At 36.5% G+C, this 17,301-nt stretch overlaps 1 protein-coding gene across 1 annotated transcript in view; it reads right to left on the bottom strand.

The window, feature by feature from the left end:
• Positions 1-951: 951 nt before the first annotated feature.
• The window catches only part of TRIO (trio Rho guanine nucleotide exchange factor), a 267,208-nt gene continuing 250,858 nt past the window's right edge, over positions 952-17,301 (bottom strand). Inside the window, exons 51-57 of the mRNA XM_026673423.2 lie at positions 15,039-15,066; positions 11,032-11,194; positions 7,673-7,794; positions 7,496-7,574; positions 6,628-6,828; positions 3,833-3,971; positions 952-3,362 (exon numbers count right to left, since the gene is read on the bottom strand). Of these exons, the coding sequence (XP_026529208.1) occupies positions 2,820-3,362; positions 3,833-3,971; positions 6,628-6,828; positions 7,496-7,574; positions 7,673-7,794; positions 11,032-11,194; positions 15,039-15,066 (1,275 nt within the window). The 3' untranslated portion in view covers positions 952-2,819. The remainder of the gene's footprint in view (positions 3,363-3,832; positions 3,972-6,627; positions 6,829-7,495; positions 7,575-7,672; positions 7,795-11,031; positions 11,195-15,038; positions 15,067-17,301) is intronic.

Below are 17,301 nucleotides of genomic sequence, written 5' to 3'. Positions count from 1 at the left end.
CCATCTTACTTGCTCCACTTACTTACTTGCATAATAGCTGAAGGAATCATCAATCTCAGTCAAAATGATTTTTTCATGCTGTTAGCTTTGCTTCCTAGGCTAGTACGTGCATCATCATCACCCTATTGGTAGTAGAACTTTTATTGTTATAAACATAATAGATGTTTGCTCACAGCTATTGCATAAGAACCTTTTCTTATGTGCGATTAAAAAAATAAACCCTGTCAAAAACAGTTTTCTTTAAAATGTTCTCATGTTATTTGTGAACAATGATCACCAAGAGCAAAGCTGCAATACACAATATAGAGAAATACATTTTTATATACTTACGTATACCTATATTGATTTATGTATTCTATTTATACTACTGGAAACACTGGAAGATGAAAAACAAGGAAAGCCTTTTCTAGGCCATAAATTATATAAGGTAATAAAAAAAGATAATGCTCCTAAATTGTTTATGTTTTAAACAATGTTTTACTGAAATTTTTCTTTTAGAATGCAAAATATTTGTAAACTTATTTAAGATTTCATTTAATTGGAAGCAGTGTAAAATGTGTTAGATGAAATATACTCACCCATATATATCCAAACAAGTAAGTAAACATACAAAGAAATATCCTGTGTGCAATAGATTGGGATGACACAATTACCAAGAGATTTCTAACTATACTTCCTCTAATCTTTTGATAAGTTAAAATATTTTGCAATAACTATTGTAATATAACAGCTTATGGCAAGGAGAAGACTAATGAATGGTAAGCTAATGCTACTTCTTAATGGGCATATATTGTGGATGAAATTAGGAAAGCTGTTTAAGTTAGTTAATATTTGTATTATACCAAAGACATTTACATCGATTGTAATTTCTCAACTAAAAGAAAACGTCTAAAAGATTTCAGATTTTCTATAACTCTTTGCTAAATATAAAAAAAATCAGGCACATTTGTTAAATATGTTTAATTTTTTTAAAAAATAACTAATGGCAAAATAAAATATATACATCACATCATACTGTGTAAACACGCAACATCACTGTACAAAAAATATACATGCAAAATAAAGCGAAACTTCAACTAAAGTAGGAAATAAAATAATTCAGAAGCAAAAAAGTTATGGTTGGTATGAATGTACACCCATCCAGTTTTGATCTCAATTCTTATTTTAAAAGTTTCTGTACAGTTTTACAAAAGTAAAAGAAAAACAAAAGAAAAATAAATAGTTTACAATGGGATCCACGAACACTTAAAATTATAACCAGGTGATAGTTTAAGATGGATCGCTATTAACTATTTTGTATGGGATGCCGGCTTATTTTTTTCCCCAAGGCTCATTACATACAAGAAATATATGTGACTGAATGTCCTTCTCAATATTCCACATATTAATCTTTTTTATTATTCAATAAAGAGCTTGCCATCTGATGTCTGGTTCTGGTCCATGGTTTCTTGATAGCATTTTCTTTGAAGAACACAAATTTTGCTTAGTATTGTAGAAAAAGCAGTAGACAAATCTGAACATTCTATAAAATAGAAATTAATTTGGGGGGGAAAATAATACTTTGGCATTTTGAACAACAAACCAACCAAACCAAACTAAACTTCAATAAAACATTCCCCATTTTTAAAATCCAGTTTGTTTTTCAAGAGATGAAAATAATTTTACAATCTTTTAAAATCAGGTTGACCTTTTAACAAAGTTCTAAGATAAGCATCAAGTTCATCTAGTTTACAACATATTGATAAACCTTCACCCACCCCGACCCTGGAATTTCCAAGCACAAAGTCATAAAGCTCACCGTACTATGAATGTGCTTTTTTTCTATATATTTATTACAGTTACAACTGAAGGTCTCATAAATAGTTGCATAAAATGTTAAAGCCACAACATTGCACGTGATATGAAATAAAATAAAAAAAAATCCCAAAGTGAGTGCATTTACAGTATTATCTTCCTGCTGTTTCCTGCTTGATGGCAGAGATTGGCCTATTTGTTACCAAACTCAGGAGTCCTTTTCTGATAGGTCCAGCCAAAGCTGACCTGAACTAAAGACCCGCACAGTGGTATACCACCATTTAGGAGGAAGGAAAAGAGGGAAAAAAATAGAGACACAGATTGAAGGCAGGTAATAGTCTATTTACAAGTAAGGCCTACATTTTATCAGAGCAAAATGGTTCATTCTATCTGTATGCAAAAATCTTGAGGTTGGATGCACTTAAAAGCTGAGCCTGGTCTCAGTGCACTGCTATGCAAGGTATACACAGGTGAGGCAACTGGAAAGCTCTATGTCCAAGTCAAAAATGAAAACAAAAACCAGACGGTCCAAAATGGGCACCATCCAGATGGACAGCCATTTCATTAAATCATTTTTAAGTGTCAGTGTCCATATTTTGTCTTTTAACACCAGTGCTTTGATCATAGGCATAGTTTCTTTGTCTAAAATCTTGAAAATTCTAGTTAAGGTCATTCGCAAAAGTTTAATTCTCATTTGACTTTTTTTTTTTAAAAAAAGTGTTTTTTTTGCAGAAACCTGAATAAAATACTGTTATAAGTTGTAATGTTCTTCATTGCCTTTTGCAGAGTACAGTGTTGTAGTCCTCCACCCCAACGTAGTTTTATACTGCTAGTCCCAAGTACAATCGTGTGCAGATTTACTTGGAATACATTTTCACACGATGAATCATGGTAGCAGCTGACTGTTTTTTTTTTTTTAAAATCTTCTTCACCCCAAATTCAAGTCAACAGCTGATTGGCAGGAGAGCTTCATCCTCAGTTTAACTGACAGGTGAAAGAGAATGAGAGAGAACATCAAAGATAGGTTAAACTTTTGGCAAGAGCCTGCTCTGTAAAAAGTTTTTAATGCTACGAATGGGTCGAACATCGTTCTGGTGTTTTCGCCGCTCAATGAATGAAGTCAGTCTGGCTATGTCAATGCTGTCAGCACTTTTGGCACTGCCTGGCTGAAGCCATTGCTCCTGGAGGGCCAGTGCAGCAGAAGGACGCTTGGCTGGGTCATCCTGCAATAAGAAACATACAAAATCTTTGGCCTTCTGGCTTACTCCTTTGAAGTAGTCATCTGGGAAGCTAAAGTCTAAGCGACAAATGTTCAGGCAGGTTTCCTCTATACTTTCATCCAAGAAAGGGGACACACCACTAAGGAGGACATATGTGAGCACTCCAATGCTCCACACATCTGAGGTCAGGGAGACGGGATTTCCAAGGATAATTTCAGGAGCTGCAAATTCTGGGTTCCCAAATAACTGGTGGATATAATAAGTAGTGTTGAGCTGAACGGCATCTCCAAAGTCAGCCAATCTGATTGTTGCTTTGGCCAAACTCTTATCCACCAGAATATTTTCGGGCTGAAAGAGAAGACAAATTCTCAGTTATGTTAAACCAGATAAAAGTTCTAACAGTGTTACTTTATATTTTTTCTGCATTTTCTGTTTTTTTTTAAGCAAAACAACACTAGCCAATCATGAGTATTTTTAAAATAGTCAGTTATAAAAAGGAAAAATATCCATGCATAGGCATAATAGAATAAAGGCATTTCAGCTTGCTGATCATAACATACATTTAATGAACTAAAAGCAACATTAAATTTTAAACAAGAATTAACAAATTAACAATTATCAAGAAACAATTGGGAAAGTGATCTACAGCTTCTAAAATTTAGTGGTGTTGGATGGCAACAACATGCTTGTTGAATGCTTCTTTCTAAACATAAAATGAGATACCCTCAAGTAAAAATATTTTCAATGATCTGAAAATATTTTGATGTCAATGATTCATTTTGGCTTTGGAAGAGAAAAAAAACCATTGCCTAGTTCACCTTTAGGTCCAAGTGTACTATTCTGCAATTGTGAAGATAATGTACAGCTTCCAGAATCTCCCGCAGATACAGCTTGATCTTTCCTTCAGTGAGATTTCCCCATTGTATAATGTAATCAAGAAGGCGACCCTGGTTGGCTCTGGGAAAGCATGAGCATTATGTTAAAAGTAAAGTCAACAGCCTGCATTTCACAAGTAAAGAGTAACATACATCACTTTCTAAAAACTACCATTTATAAAGTAGATCTAGTCCAACTATTGAGAAGTTAATTTTGCTAATTCAGAATTTGAGAGTTTCGTAACTCCTTTGATGTATTATTTGTCATTGTTTGAGAATATGTTTTATCTCATGTAAAATATGCAAATCATTTTTTACATTATATTTAATTATTAATTATATTTTTTATTTATTTATTTTGATTTGTCAATCGCTTACAAGATAATAGGTATAAGTATATACATAGTTATGAATTCATGAAATGGGTACATATAAGAAAAATAAAAGAAACAACAGGACAGGGATGGTAGGCACGTTGATGCGCTTATGTACAGACCTCTTAGGAAAGGGGTGAGGTCAATAGTAGACAGTCTAAGGTTAAAGTTTTTGGGGTTTGGGGAAGAAACCACAGAGTCAGGTAGAGTATTCCAGACATTGACCACTCTGTTGCTGAAGTCATATTTCTTGCAATCAAGTTTGGTGCGGTTAACCTTGAGTTTGTATCTATTGTGTGCTCTTGTGTTGTTATGACTGAAGCTGAAGTATTCATTGACAGGTAAGTCATTGCAATGTATGATTTTATATACCATACTTAGTTCAGACCGAAGACGGCGTAATTCAAGGTTTTCTAGGTCTAGAATTTCAAGTCTGGTGGCATAAGGTGTTCTACAACGAGTAGAGGAGTGGAGAACTCTTCTTGTGAAATATTTCTGGACTTTCTCAACTGTGCTAATATCAGATACGTAATGTGGGTTCCAGACTGATGAGCTGTATTCGAGTATTGGTCCAGCAAATGTTTTGTATGCTCTAGTTAGTGTGATATTACCAGAGAAAAAGCTACGTAGGATTAGGTTAACAACTCTTAATGCCTTTTTGGCTATGTAGTTACAGTGGGCTCTAGTACTTAGATCATTAGAGGTGAGTATTCCAAGGTCCTTTACAGAGCTTGGATCATCAAGAAGGTCTTGACTATTCAGCTTGTATTTTATTTTCTGATTTTTTTTCCATTATGTAGGACAGAGCATTTATTTGTTGAGATTTGAAGTTGCCATTTGTTTGACCATTCTGATATATAGTCAAGATCTTTTTGAAGGGTAGCAGTATTGTCTGTGGTATTGAACAGCTTTAAATAATCTGCGAAGAGAACGCAGTTGCTCTTAATGTGATCACAGAGGTCATTTATGTAGAGTATGAAGAGAGTTGGTCCTAGAAACTGCCTTGGGGGACACCACTATTGACAGGTACAGAATTTGATATGATGCTCCCAATTTTGACCATTTGTTGTCTGTTGGACAGGAATGCAGTTGTCCAGAGATACCATAAGATTTTAGTTTTAGAAGTAGTTTGTCGTGTACCACTGAAGATGGGGATGACCGTGGCTTGTGACCATAGGTTAGGCAAGGAGCTGGTCCTGAAAGATTTTTCAAAGATTATATAAATTTTGTATAATATATAAATTATACAAAATTAATTAACAAAAAACTAATACTGTGCAACAGTATTAACTATGCAATGTAACTTCAAAATTGATGATGCTGGGAAATAAAGGCTTTAATAGATATATTGTAAAGAAAAAAAATCTGAAAAAAAATGTTAGGATTTCTCAAAGGCTGTCTTCCTTTTCTCTTTATCAGAACTCTCTTGTCTAATCCAAATGTGACAAACAAAACAAAAGAACAATCCATTGCTGCTGGTTATGTATTCTGTTTTGCCTCCAGTACTATCATATAACAAATTATAACAACTTTTGAGCCAGCCCTTATACTGCAAATACTCACTATTCAAGATGCCTTGGTATTTTCCAAACCTATGGATACAGCTAAGAACTTTCACATGTTTAACACAATTAACAATCCTCCTATTTTGAGCCCCAAATGTGGTATAATAGGACAAATTGGAATCCATATTAGTTCATGTTCTGATTCCTGAATTGCATCTCCAGTACCAAAGTGATCACAAGGAATCCTTATTAAAAGTTGAGGATTTTAATAACAGGTAGTCCCAATTTATGATCACAATACAGATCAGAAAATCTGTCATTAAGCAGTGTGGTCATCTTACCTCTCATTGCCACCATCCTTTTCTAATGATGGCACTCTTCATTCTTATGCTAACCACATGACCATATTATTGAATGAAATCTCTCTCTCTCTCCTTTCTAATTTCACAGTGACAACACAAGAAAATGTTTGAAATAAAGGATCATTGTAAAAATATTGACCTTCCTCATTCCTTGAATTCTAAAGGGAATTTGGGCAACATTTGTCCTTTGATTACTGTGTATGCTAGAGCAAACACAGGCTTTGCTCAACTTATTTTTATTTGGTCTTGAAAAGAAAAATGTTTCAATACTCAGAAGGGCAACAATCATGTATATTTTAAAAATTATGAACATTAAATAAATTTCACAGTAACCTTCTAAATAAGCAGCTTACATGGCACTGTCCAGTTTATGTTTTGGACTAGTTGTGGTATACACAGACTGTCATGAAACTATTTTCAATGTAAATTTTAAAACCAATCAAATATATTAGAAAAGAGCAAAATATCTGAATTAAGTAATTTAAGAGATTACGCACATTTCTACCACCAAGATATAACTGGTGGAAGTCTCAAAGGTATCAAGAAGGCCAACAAGCTGAGGGTGTTGGAGATTCTGCATAATTCCAAGTTCACGGGTGACTTGATCTCGTTTCATCAATTTCTTATTTACGAATTTAGCGGCTACTTCTCGCTTGGTTCCCTTTTGATCACATCTCTTAATGACAGAAAACCTGCCCCTTTAAAAAAAAACAGTAAGAACAAAGTCAATAAGGAATACTTGAAACCTAAGTCAATTTTTGTAAGTCACTACATACATACATGTACAAACCTGACCACGAACACGTCTTTAAACACATCTTTAAAAGCCCCAGAAATATTTAAAAATGCCAATTAAAACAAAGTAATGATTTTTCAATAACAGTCTGAATTAATGGTAATTATATTAATGTAGCCCCTTGGTCTTGGCTGTCATTTAAAGTATGTAAATTGGGAAGACACCTAGCAACTTTTCACTGAAGCATGGTCATCTTCAGAAGGGCAATTAAAAAACAGAATGAAATTATGCGAATGTGTGCTTATCTAAATATTCTAAGCAAATTTTCTTAAACTAATAATGACAGAATTACATGATTTTTGCAGATAGTAGAGGAAACTACTACACAGACTTCACTACCAGTATAAAGATAAGATCTTAGTCAATTTGCATTAACTAGTTTAAAATTAGCAGATTTGTCTGTCTCATAATTTTTAGTTTTACAATATAAACAGGGTCTGAAAGAATCTAATTCCTGCATATCATTGTGAATTAGTGTGAAGCAAGTTCAGTTGTACATACATAAACATACACTCTTGCCTTTCCATATACACACGAGGTTCATAGTAGGAAGCACTAGTTGATCATACCTGCCAAGCTCAGCCACTTCACTATACAAGGAATCAAAGTTATCCTTCCAGATGACCATGATCCCATCGCTTCCAGGACCTTAAAAATGGAGAAAACAACCCTTTTTCATTAAGTAAGTTACATACAAAATGTGCTATTTTTTATCTCATATTGGGATATTATGCATATGAACCTACCTAAAACTCGCAGACTAGCCTTAGTGGAAATTGAACCCATATCATTTGCAGCTATACATGTGTAGACACCATCATCTTCTGTGGTCACACCAATGATTTTCAGATATGCTTCTCCTAAATCACTGCAAAATATCATAAACTGTAAGCAGGTGAGACATTACCTCCCGCCGTCTAAGAGTACTACTGTTAATGCTTCATTTGTAAAACTTCCCCTGCTTTAATTCTACTGTAGTCTCTTTCAACTGATAGGAAAGCAAAGAAAGGTATTACAATTTCATGCATGAAAAGCCTGCCTGTCATTAGTATAATATATTCCTTTTACTTTTTAAACTATAATTCCTTTTTATTTAGTTTTCATTGTATACAATTTACAATCCATTCTTCATGTGAGATAGTACTCTTGATGACTGAATCCTCTTTTTGCCCCAATGAGCCTCTGGACCCTTATGGCAAATGGTGAACCATAAATGATGGACAGGTTTTTCACACATTGCTTCTGTGCCTTTCTCTCACCTGACCTCTAATTCTTACACCTAAGAAACAAAAGTATATGCCTACTTACACACACACACTCATTTTCAAAGTTAATTTACACAGAATTTAGATGCAGTTTACATGCTTTTTACTCATCCTAATTACTTCTTAATAAATCTACTTTTTATCTCAAAGATTACATACACTGCATCTAAAGTAACTGTAATGTGGGAGTGTTCGAGGATTTTATTTGTTTGTTTGAATGATACTGCTTGAATACTTAATATACTTTTAATAATGTTCAGCGGATGTGCTTCTGAGCATATCTCAGCATGGGTTCCTGCTTAATTAAATCCTTCAACAAATGCTCCATCAAACTAAAACCCAAAAATGGCAAGGCACTAATATAACAACAATGGGCAATCCATATATGCAGCTCTGTTTTGAACTATTGGGTCTTCTGGAATTTTGTCAAGAGGTCATTTCAAATTATGATGGGCAGTGGCAGTGGACTATCACATAATGTCCGCCATCATGGTAGCAGGAATCCATTTCCCAAAAGGGAGAAATTGTCAGGCTAAAACATAATTTGTGAGCAATTCTTCTCCCAGAAAAATAGTATCTCGGGCTCAATGACAAATAACTTTGAGACCATTTTGCCTTGTGTCTCCTCGTCCTAAACCCAGAGACAAGTGGCTATATCCACAGAGGTCCTGAGATTAGCTGGGTGTTGCTACTTAATGCCAGTTATGTCCATGAGTAATCTCTCTTCATCTACAGTCAGATGGATGATAACAAAAAGAGTCCAAAGTTTTCCAGCAGCCATTAAGACTGGGCTGTTTCAATGGGTCTTTGGGGTCTGAAGGATTATTCTGATCTCTCTTTGGGGTAATTGTAAATATGGGATATGGTTGTTCCTCAATGTTCTGAGGTTATCCTGTTACCTTGTTGTGTTTTTATTTTAAACATTATATGTGATGACCCAGGGAATGACACAAAAATAACCAAGTCACAAAAATAGAATAAAGTCCCTTTAATGCCTCCAGCTTAGTCCCAATGTCCAATTATCCTTGGCTGGATATCAAACTCTTAAAGAAAACAGGGAGTAAATGCAGTCCGCACCCAAAATAAAGTTAATTTGAAATAAAAAAAACCAACATAAACCACACTGAAGGAATTACTACAGCAGGCAAGGAAGTTTAATTGCAGACTTCTACCAGATAATGCAGCAACCACAGTTGGGAGGAATCCAAAACACTGATAAGCTCTGACAAGAATAATGCACGCTTTACTTCCAGCAACTTTGCCATGTGCAGTTTGTCCTTTTAAACAGTCCTCCCAGCTGCAGCCCATGAAGGGGATTAGGGCCCCTTCCTCCCCTGTAGACCACGCCACTCATGTTTCTCCCTTATCCGCTCCTCCCTGTGTGCCCTAGGATGAAGAGAGGATGGGCCTGGGTCTTCCTCTGAATGCCCATCTGGCCTGTGCCCTTCCCCAGTTTCCTCCACAACCATCGGAGCCACACTCCCAGTCCCTGTCAGCTGTTCCATCTCTCCCTCGGACTCAGACTCCAACAGGGGCATGACATTATCAATTGAAAGCCATAAACTTCTTAGAGGCAGATATGATTGCATTGGCATACAGGTAGTCCTTGATTTATGACCATTTGTTTAACGACCATTCAAAGTTATGAAGGCACTTAAAAGGCCTTATGAGCAATCCTCACAATTACAACCACTGCAGCATCCCCATAATCACATGATCAAAATTGAGATGCTTGGCAACTGGCACATATTTACAATGGTTGCAGCATCCCAGAGTCATGTGACAATTTGCAACTTTCTGGGGAGGGGGTGTTCCCAATAAGTCAATGGGGGCAAGCCAGATTCGCTTAACAACCATGTGATTTACTTAACAGTTGTGGCTAAAAGGCTCAGATGAGACTCATTTAACAATCACATTGCTTAGCGAGAGAAGTTTCAGTCCCAGTGGTTGGAAAAAGAGGACTACTTGTATAAGCTGACTAGAATCTATCAATTAGTGTCATCCAAGGTCATTAATTTGATAAACATGAGACTCAAGGCTCTTTAAATTAATATTTTTCTGTTCCAAGCAAAATCCAATTCACAGAAAAGAAAGCCACTGGTCCTAAAATATAAACAATTTGTTTAACACCTAACAGATATTACAGTGTAGTTTGATCTGTTGTTTATGGAGATTCTGTCATCCAGGACATGGTTGTCCCGAAAAGGTGCTTTTTCAAAAGGCAATTGGACTTTGTTTTCCCTTGAAGAGGTTTCACTTCTCATCCAAGAAGCTTCTAGAACTCAAGAAGCTTCTTGAATGAGAAGTGAAACATCTTCAAGGAAAAATAAACTCGAGTTGCCTTTTAAAAAAGCACCTTTGGGATTTGATCTCCATTGCCCATCCTCACTTTGAATTACTTCATGATTGATAGAAAACAAACTAAAAATGACATGTTATTCTTTTGATCGGGAACCAGGATGAGTCCCTGGCAGTCTATAAGTCCTTTGGATAAGAGAGGAAAGTATAGGTTGAATAATATAATAAACTGAACTGAAAGAAGGAAGATACAAGCAGTTTATGAAATAAAAATGATGGATGTCTGGAGAGAGCCCTTGACTTTGAAACACTGAGCATTCTTCCAATATTTTTTTTAAAAAAGTGAATAATGATTAAACAAACAACCAAGTAAGAAAAAAAAAGTGAGTTATGGGATGGGTGCTATAAGTGTAGGGGCACAATACTGAAGGAACTAGGATGGGGACAGGCAAAGTCAAACTCGTTATATTTCCTTACACTTCTCCACACCTGCAATCTCCTTCCAATATGGTACAAGTATGCAGTTAAGAGAAGCCCAGTACCTGCAAGAGATGCTGTAATGGCTGCCATTGCTCAATGTATTATGATCAGGACCTTTCCAAGTGATTGAAGCTTTGGGACGACCACAGACCTTGCATTTAAGAATGACAGTCTCTCCTGTCTCACATGTTGTTTCACTTAATGGTATTACAAATTCTGGGGGAACTGTAAAAAAGAAAATTGTTGCCGTTAAAGATGAAAAAAGACCGTCTTTTTGGAAACATTATATTCATTCAATTTTGAGGTGATACATATGCTACTTCTGCATCACAGCTGAAACAAAATATGATTTTAAGGAGCGTGTTCACTTAGACATTTTTACCACACATTTCTATTCCTTGAATGCTGAATATACACATCACTTTGAATATCTGCAATATTGCATTGTGTGTACATTTAATTCACAGTAGGTTGCACACTACAGGACAATAAGGATACCATAAGAAGCAGAATGTACATTGAATCTTGACAAGCAAGACTCCATAAAATAGAACTGCAGCAAAACAAAACTAAAATTAGATTAAAATATTTTCCTCAAACTACTATTTGAAGCAACCCATTCCGCCTTCTCTTCCCTCTCCCTAACCATTGTGCTGGGGTGTCTTATTGTGATGGTGATGTTCATGGAGAGACGAGCAAAGAGGGATGAGCAAGGAATGGCAGAAATGTACTGTATGCTTGGAGAATATACACTGCTCAAAAAAAACAAAGGGAACACTTAAACAACACAATGTAACTCCAAGTCAATCACACTTCTGTGAAATCAAACTGTCCACTTAGGTAGCAACACTGATTGACAATCAATTTCACATGCTGTTGTACAAATGGAATAGACAACAGGTGGAAAGCATAGGCAGTTAGCAAGACACCCCCAATAAAGGAGTGGTTCTGCAGGTGGTGACCAAGACCACTTCTCAGTTCCTATGCTTTCTGGCTGATGGTTTGGTCACTTTTGAATGCTGGCGGTGCTTTCACTCTAGTGGTAGCATGAGACGGAGTCTACAGCCCACACAAGTGACTCAGATAGTGCAGCTCATCCAGGATGGCACATCAATGCGAGCTGTGGCAAGAAGATTTGCTGTGTCTGTCAGCGTAGTGTCCAGAGTGTAGTGTCCAGAGCATGGAGGCACTATCAGGAGACAGGCCAGTACATCAGGAGATGTGGAGGAGGCCATAGGAGGGCAACAACCGAGCATCAGGACTGCTACCTCCACCTTTGTGCAAGGAGGGACAGGAGCAGCACTGCCAGAGCCCTGCAAAATGACCTCCAGCGGGCCACAAATGTGCATGTGGCTGCTCAAACGGTCAGAAACAGACTCCATGAGTGTGGTATGAGGGCCCAACGTCCACAGGTGGGGGTTGTGCTTGCAGCCCAACACCGTGCAGGACGTTTGGCATATGCCAGAGAATACCAAGATTGGCAAATTCGCCACTGGCGCCCTGTGCTCCACAGATGAAAGCAGGTTCACACTGTGCACATGTGACAGACGTGACAGGGTCTGGAGACGCCATGGAGAATGTTCTGCTGCCTGCAACATCCTCCAGCATGACCGGTTTGGCAATAGGTCAGTAATGGTGTGGGTGGCATTTCTTTAGGGGGCCGCACAGCCCTCCATGTGCTCTCCAGAGGTAGCCTGACTGCCATTAGGTACTGAGATGAGATCCTCAGACCCCTTGTGAGACCATATGCTGGTGCGGTTGACCCTGGGTTCCTCCTAATGCACGACAATGCTAGACCTCATGTGACTGGAGTGTGTCAGCAGCTCCTGCAAGACGAAGGCATTGATGCTATGGACTGGCCCGCCCGTTCCCCAGACCTGAATCCAATTGAGCACATCTGGGACATCACGTCTCGCTCCATTCACCAACGCCACATTGCACCACAGACTGTCCAGGAGTTGGGGGATGCTTTAGTCCAGGAGTGGGAGGAGATCCCTCAGAAGACCATCTGCCACCTCATCAGGAGCATGCCCAGGTATTGTAGGGAGGTCATACAGGCACGTGGAGGCCACACACACTACTGAGCCTCATTTTGACTTGTTTTAAGGACATTACATCAAAGTTGGATCAGCCTGTAGTGTTTTCTTCCACTTTAATTTTGAGTGTAACTCCAAATCCAGACCTTCATGGGTTGCTAAATTTGATTTCCATTGATAATTTTTGTGTGATTTTGTTGTCAGCACATTCAACTATGTAATGAATGAAGTATTTAATAAGAATATTTCATTCATTCAGATCTAGGATGTCTTATTTTTGTGTTCCCTTTATTTTTTTGAGCAGTATATTTTCTTCTAGCAGGATCACCCAAGGAATGAACAGCATCCTAACTGCCGGCTAAAGTAAGAAGACCTCTATATTGGGCATCAGCGAGACTGGAAGATGACAAAGGCAGGCCACTTTAGCAATAATGGAAAAAGTATCAGTTCGTATGGTGTGGAAGTAGGCAATGATAAACCATACCTATCTTTTTTTCTTTTTAACAAAAAAACTACATGGATAGAAAATATAACAGTGACAATGGAGGTATTAAAATGGTGGATAGCTTTTGCCTTTTAGAATCAACCAACAGTAAAGGAACAAGCAGTCAAGAAATATATTGCATACTAACACTTGGTAGAGCAGCTGTGAATGCTTGAATTAATGTGCTGTGATGTGTCTATATCTATAAAAATCAGAACCATGCAAGCAGTGGCATTCTCTATGACACTCTATGGAAGCAAAAATTGGACTTTTGAAGAAAAGGCTAGGAAAAGTATTAATGCTGTTGAATTTTGGTAAGAGAGGGAATATTATTGAGAATACCATGGATAACCTAGAAAACTAAAAAATGAACCATAAAACAAATGAACCTAGAGTTCTTGCTTAAGACACAATTGACCAGGCTCAAATTATCCTACTTTGGACAACTTATATGAAGGAACAACGATCTGGAGAAAACTCTTATGTCAAAAAAGCAACAAGAAGAAAAGGATGATCAGTACCAAAATGGATGGACTCAGTTACAGCAGCAATAAGGGTACTTGAAAGACCAGGTTAGGAACAGATCATCATGGGAAAAATCATCTATGTGATTGCTAAGATACACTCTTATGTGGTACAGTCATTACAAGAGATGTGTAAAGAAAGTTACACATTTAGGGAAGTGGCAAATGATAATGTTTATTCATTTTTCATTTATTGATTAGAATGTTATCTGCCTTAATTACTTGAAGTAATTCAAGGCAGCAAATATGCATAATACTTGTCCTCCTTTTTTCTCCACAATAACAACACCCTGTGAGGTAGGTCTGGCTGAGAGATTGTGATTGACTTAAAGTCACTGAGTTGGTTTTCATGCCTAAGGCAGAACTGGAACTCAAAAGCTCCTGGTTTCTAGGACAGCACCTTAACTACTACATATTATAGCTAGTTACATTTCAAAGCATATACTACATAAATATACTAGTACATCTGCTCAAAAAGTGTCTATGTCAGACAGCTCTCTAAAAATCACCTTACATTATGCAAGTTGACTGTTTCTTAGAGAAAGGTATAAACAAGATGCAGACAATATTTGCGTAGATGGAGAATTGCATACCAGAAAGATGGAAACTTTTTTCATAAGAACTAGTTTGGTTGCTGTTCTCTCTCTCTCTCTCTCTCTCTCTCTCTCTCTCTCACTCACTCACTCACTCACTTTTGTTAATAGTTCTGCAGGTACTCTTTTTCTTTTGATAATTAGTTTGAGATAATTGATTTTTTTTACTGTGCAACATGTAGAGCTGCATATTAACTGAACATATGTGTTTGACATGGTAAAGATTTTAGGTGATCTGCACATTCTTAATAGAATATATAAACTGATTTAAAAGGATTATATCACTTTGCTACTTGTCTGATGGTTTAATAGATATCAATGATATTTTAATGTATTTTGGTGATGAATTCTTCCTCCAACAATAATTTCTAAGACTATTTCAAAAATATTTTTTCTCATGAAACTACAATTTTATATTTAATCTCAACTTACCATCATAAATATAGTTGGGGTTGAGAAGCTGAAAAGGAGAAGAACAGAATTAGTATTTCAGAAATTTTAGCAGAATGTCCGTCCTTAAGATAACAAAATTTAAACATTATAGCAAGCCAAGAGTCAAAACCAAAACACCTATAGGAAACAACCAGGCTGAGCCTGAGAGAGGGGTAAAGCACATCATTAGGGGACTGGAGATTAAAACATATGAAGAACGGTTACAGGAACTGGGCACGGCTAGTCTAGTGAGAAGGACCAGAGGAGACATGATAGCAGTGTTCCAATATTTGAGGGGCTGACACAGAGAGGAAGGGGTCAAGCTATTTTTTAAAGCACCTGTAGGCCAGACAAGGAATAGTGGATGGAAACTGAATAAGGAGAGATTTAACCTGAAAATAAGGAGAAACTTTCTGACAGTGAGAACAATCAACCAACGGAACAGCTTGCCCTCGGAAGTTGTGGGAGTGTCATCACTTGAGACTTTCAAGAAGAGATTGGACTGCCATTTGTCAGAAATGGTGTAGGGTCTCCTGCTTGGGCAGGGGGTTGGACTAAATGTCTTACAAGTCCCTTCCAACTCTGATTATCTGTTATCTGTTATTAATGTGGGGTCCCTTTATGTCCACAAGAGATTTAAGTCCAGTCCTCCTTGAGTTTTGTTGACATATCTACTGCCAATTTGTCTTGACTGTTAGTAATTCAGATTTGTGTTTAGAGGAAACATGAATAAACTTGTACTAATTTTGGATTTAACCGATTCCTGATTTCTTGTGCCTAACAGCATCTCAATTTAACAAACTAGTGTTTAGCTACTCAAATTATATGCCATATATGTCATGAATATCAAGATAGCTGAGGACACATCTTGAACACATCCTATTTGATCATGAACCAAATGAAAATTTTCCAAGGTATCATTACAAATTCAAATATATGTGCAGCTGTAATGTAACCTTTTACAAATTATATTTGATTAGATACTCTCTCTGTTTATAATCTAGAGGAATGGAAGAACAGAAAGAAAGGGATTTGGGTAATATGGGTAATAAATAGAACCAAAGGAAGTCTGGAGTTTTAGCCCTAGGAAATTTCTCCACCTATCATAAATAATAGGCTTAATTTAATTTAATTTAATTTAATTTAATTTATTCAATTCAATCTTTAATACGGCCACATACAGCAAATAAATAAATAAATAAAAATTTATATATATATATATATATATATATATATATATATATATATATGTGTGTGTGTGTGTGTGTGTGTGTGTGTGTGTGTGTGTGTGTGTGTGTGTTTCTTAAGTTTTTGCAGGTATTTATATGTATGGTATTCAGCTTTGTTTGGGTATTTTCCCACGTCATATGTATGGTATTCAGCTTTGTTTTGGTATTTTTTCGCACGTCATTATAGTTGTGCTTTTAAAGTTGTAGCGATGTTTCGGCAGAATCTCATCTGCCATCATCAGGCTTGTGTATTGTGTTCGTCTGTGAGTCAGGCTTTCACAGCCGTTTCTGTTTTAAATTTGGTGCTAGCCTACTGCTGTGCCAGAATGGTTTTCAGACCAAGACTCCCAACCAATCAGGATGAAGAAAAAAACATTCTGGCACAGCAGTAGGCTAGCACCAAATTTAAAACAGAAATGGCTGTGAAAGCCTGACTCACAGACGAACACAATACACAAGCCTGATGATGGCAGATGAGATTCTGCCAAACATCGCTACAACTTTAAAAGCACAACTATAATGACGTGCAAAAATACAAAACAAAGCTGAATACCATACATATAAATACCACAAAACTTAAGAATATATATATATATATATATATATATATATATATATATATATATATATATATATATGTGTGTGTGTGTGTGTGTGTGTGTGTGTGTGTGTGTGTGTAATTTTTTTTTCTTAAGTTTTCGGGTACTTACATGTATGGTATTCAGCTTTTTAAAAGCACAACTACAATGACGTGGGAAAACACCCGAACAAAGCTGAATACCATATATATATATATATATATATATATATATATATATATATATATATATATATATGTATGTATGTATGTATGTATGTATGTATGTATGTATATGTATATGTATATGTATATGTATATGTATATGTATATGTGTATGTATGTATGTGTGTGTATGTATGTATGTATGTATGTATGTATGTATGTATTTTCATAGATTTTCACGAGTACAGGTATGCAGGTTTTGGCGTGTTCGGGTCTTTTCCCGTGTGAGATT

This window comes from Notechis scutatus, chromosome 3, assembly GCF_049901735.1.
Source record: "Notechis scutatus isolate UNSWTSFEM ecotype Mainland chromosome 3, rNotScu1.2, whole genome shotgun sequence".
Classification (NCBI taxonomy): domain Eukaryota; kingdom Metazoa; phylum Chordata; class Lepidosauria; order Squamata; family Elapidae; genus Notechis; species Notechis scutatus.
Note: the sequence above shows the minus strand (reverse complement) of the source record. Positions and strands in the feature narration are given on the sequence as shown.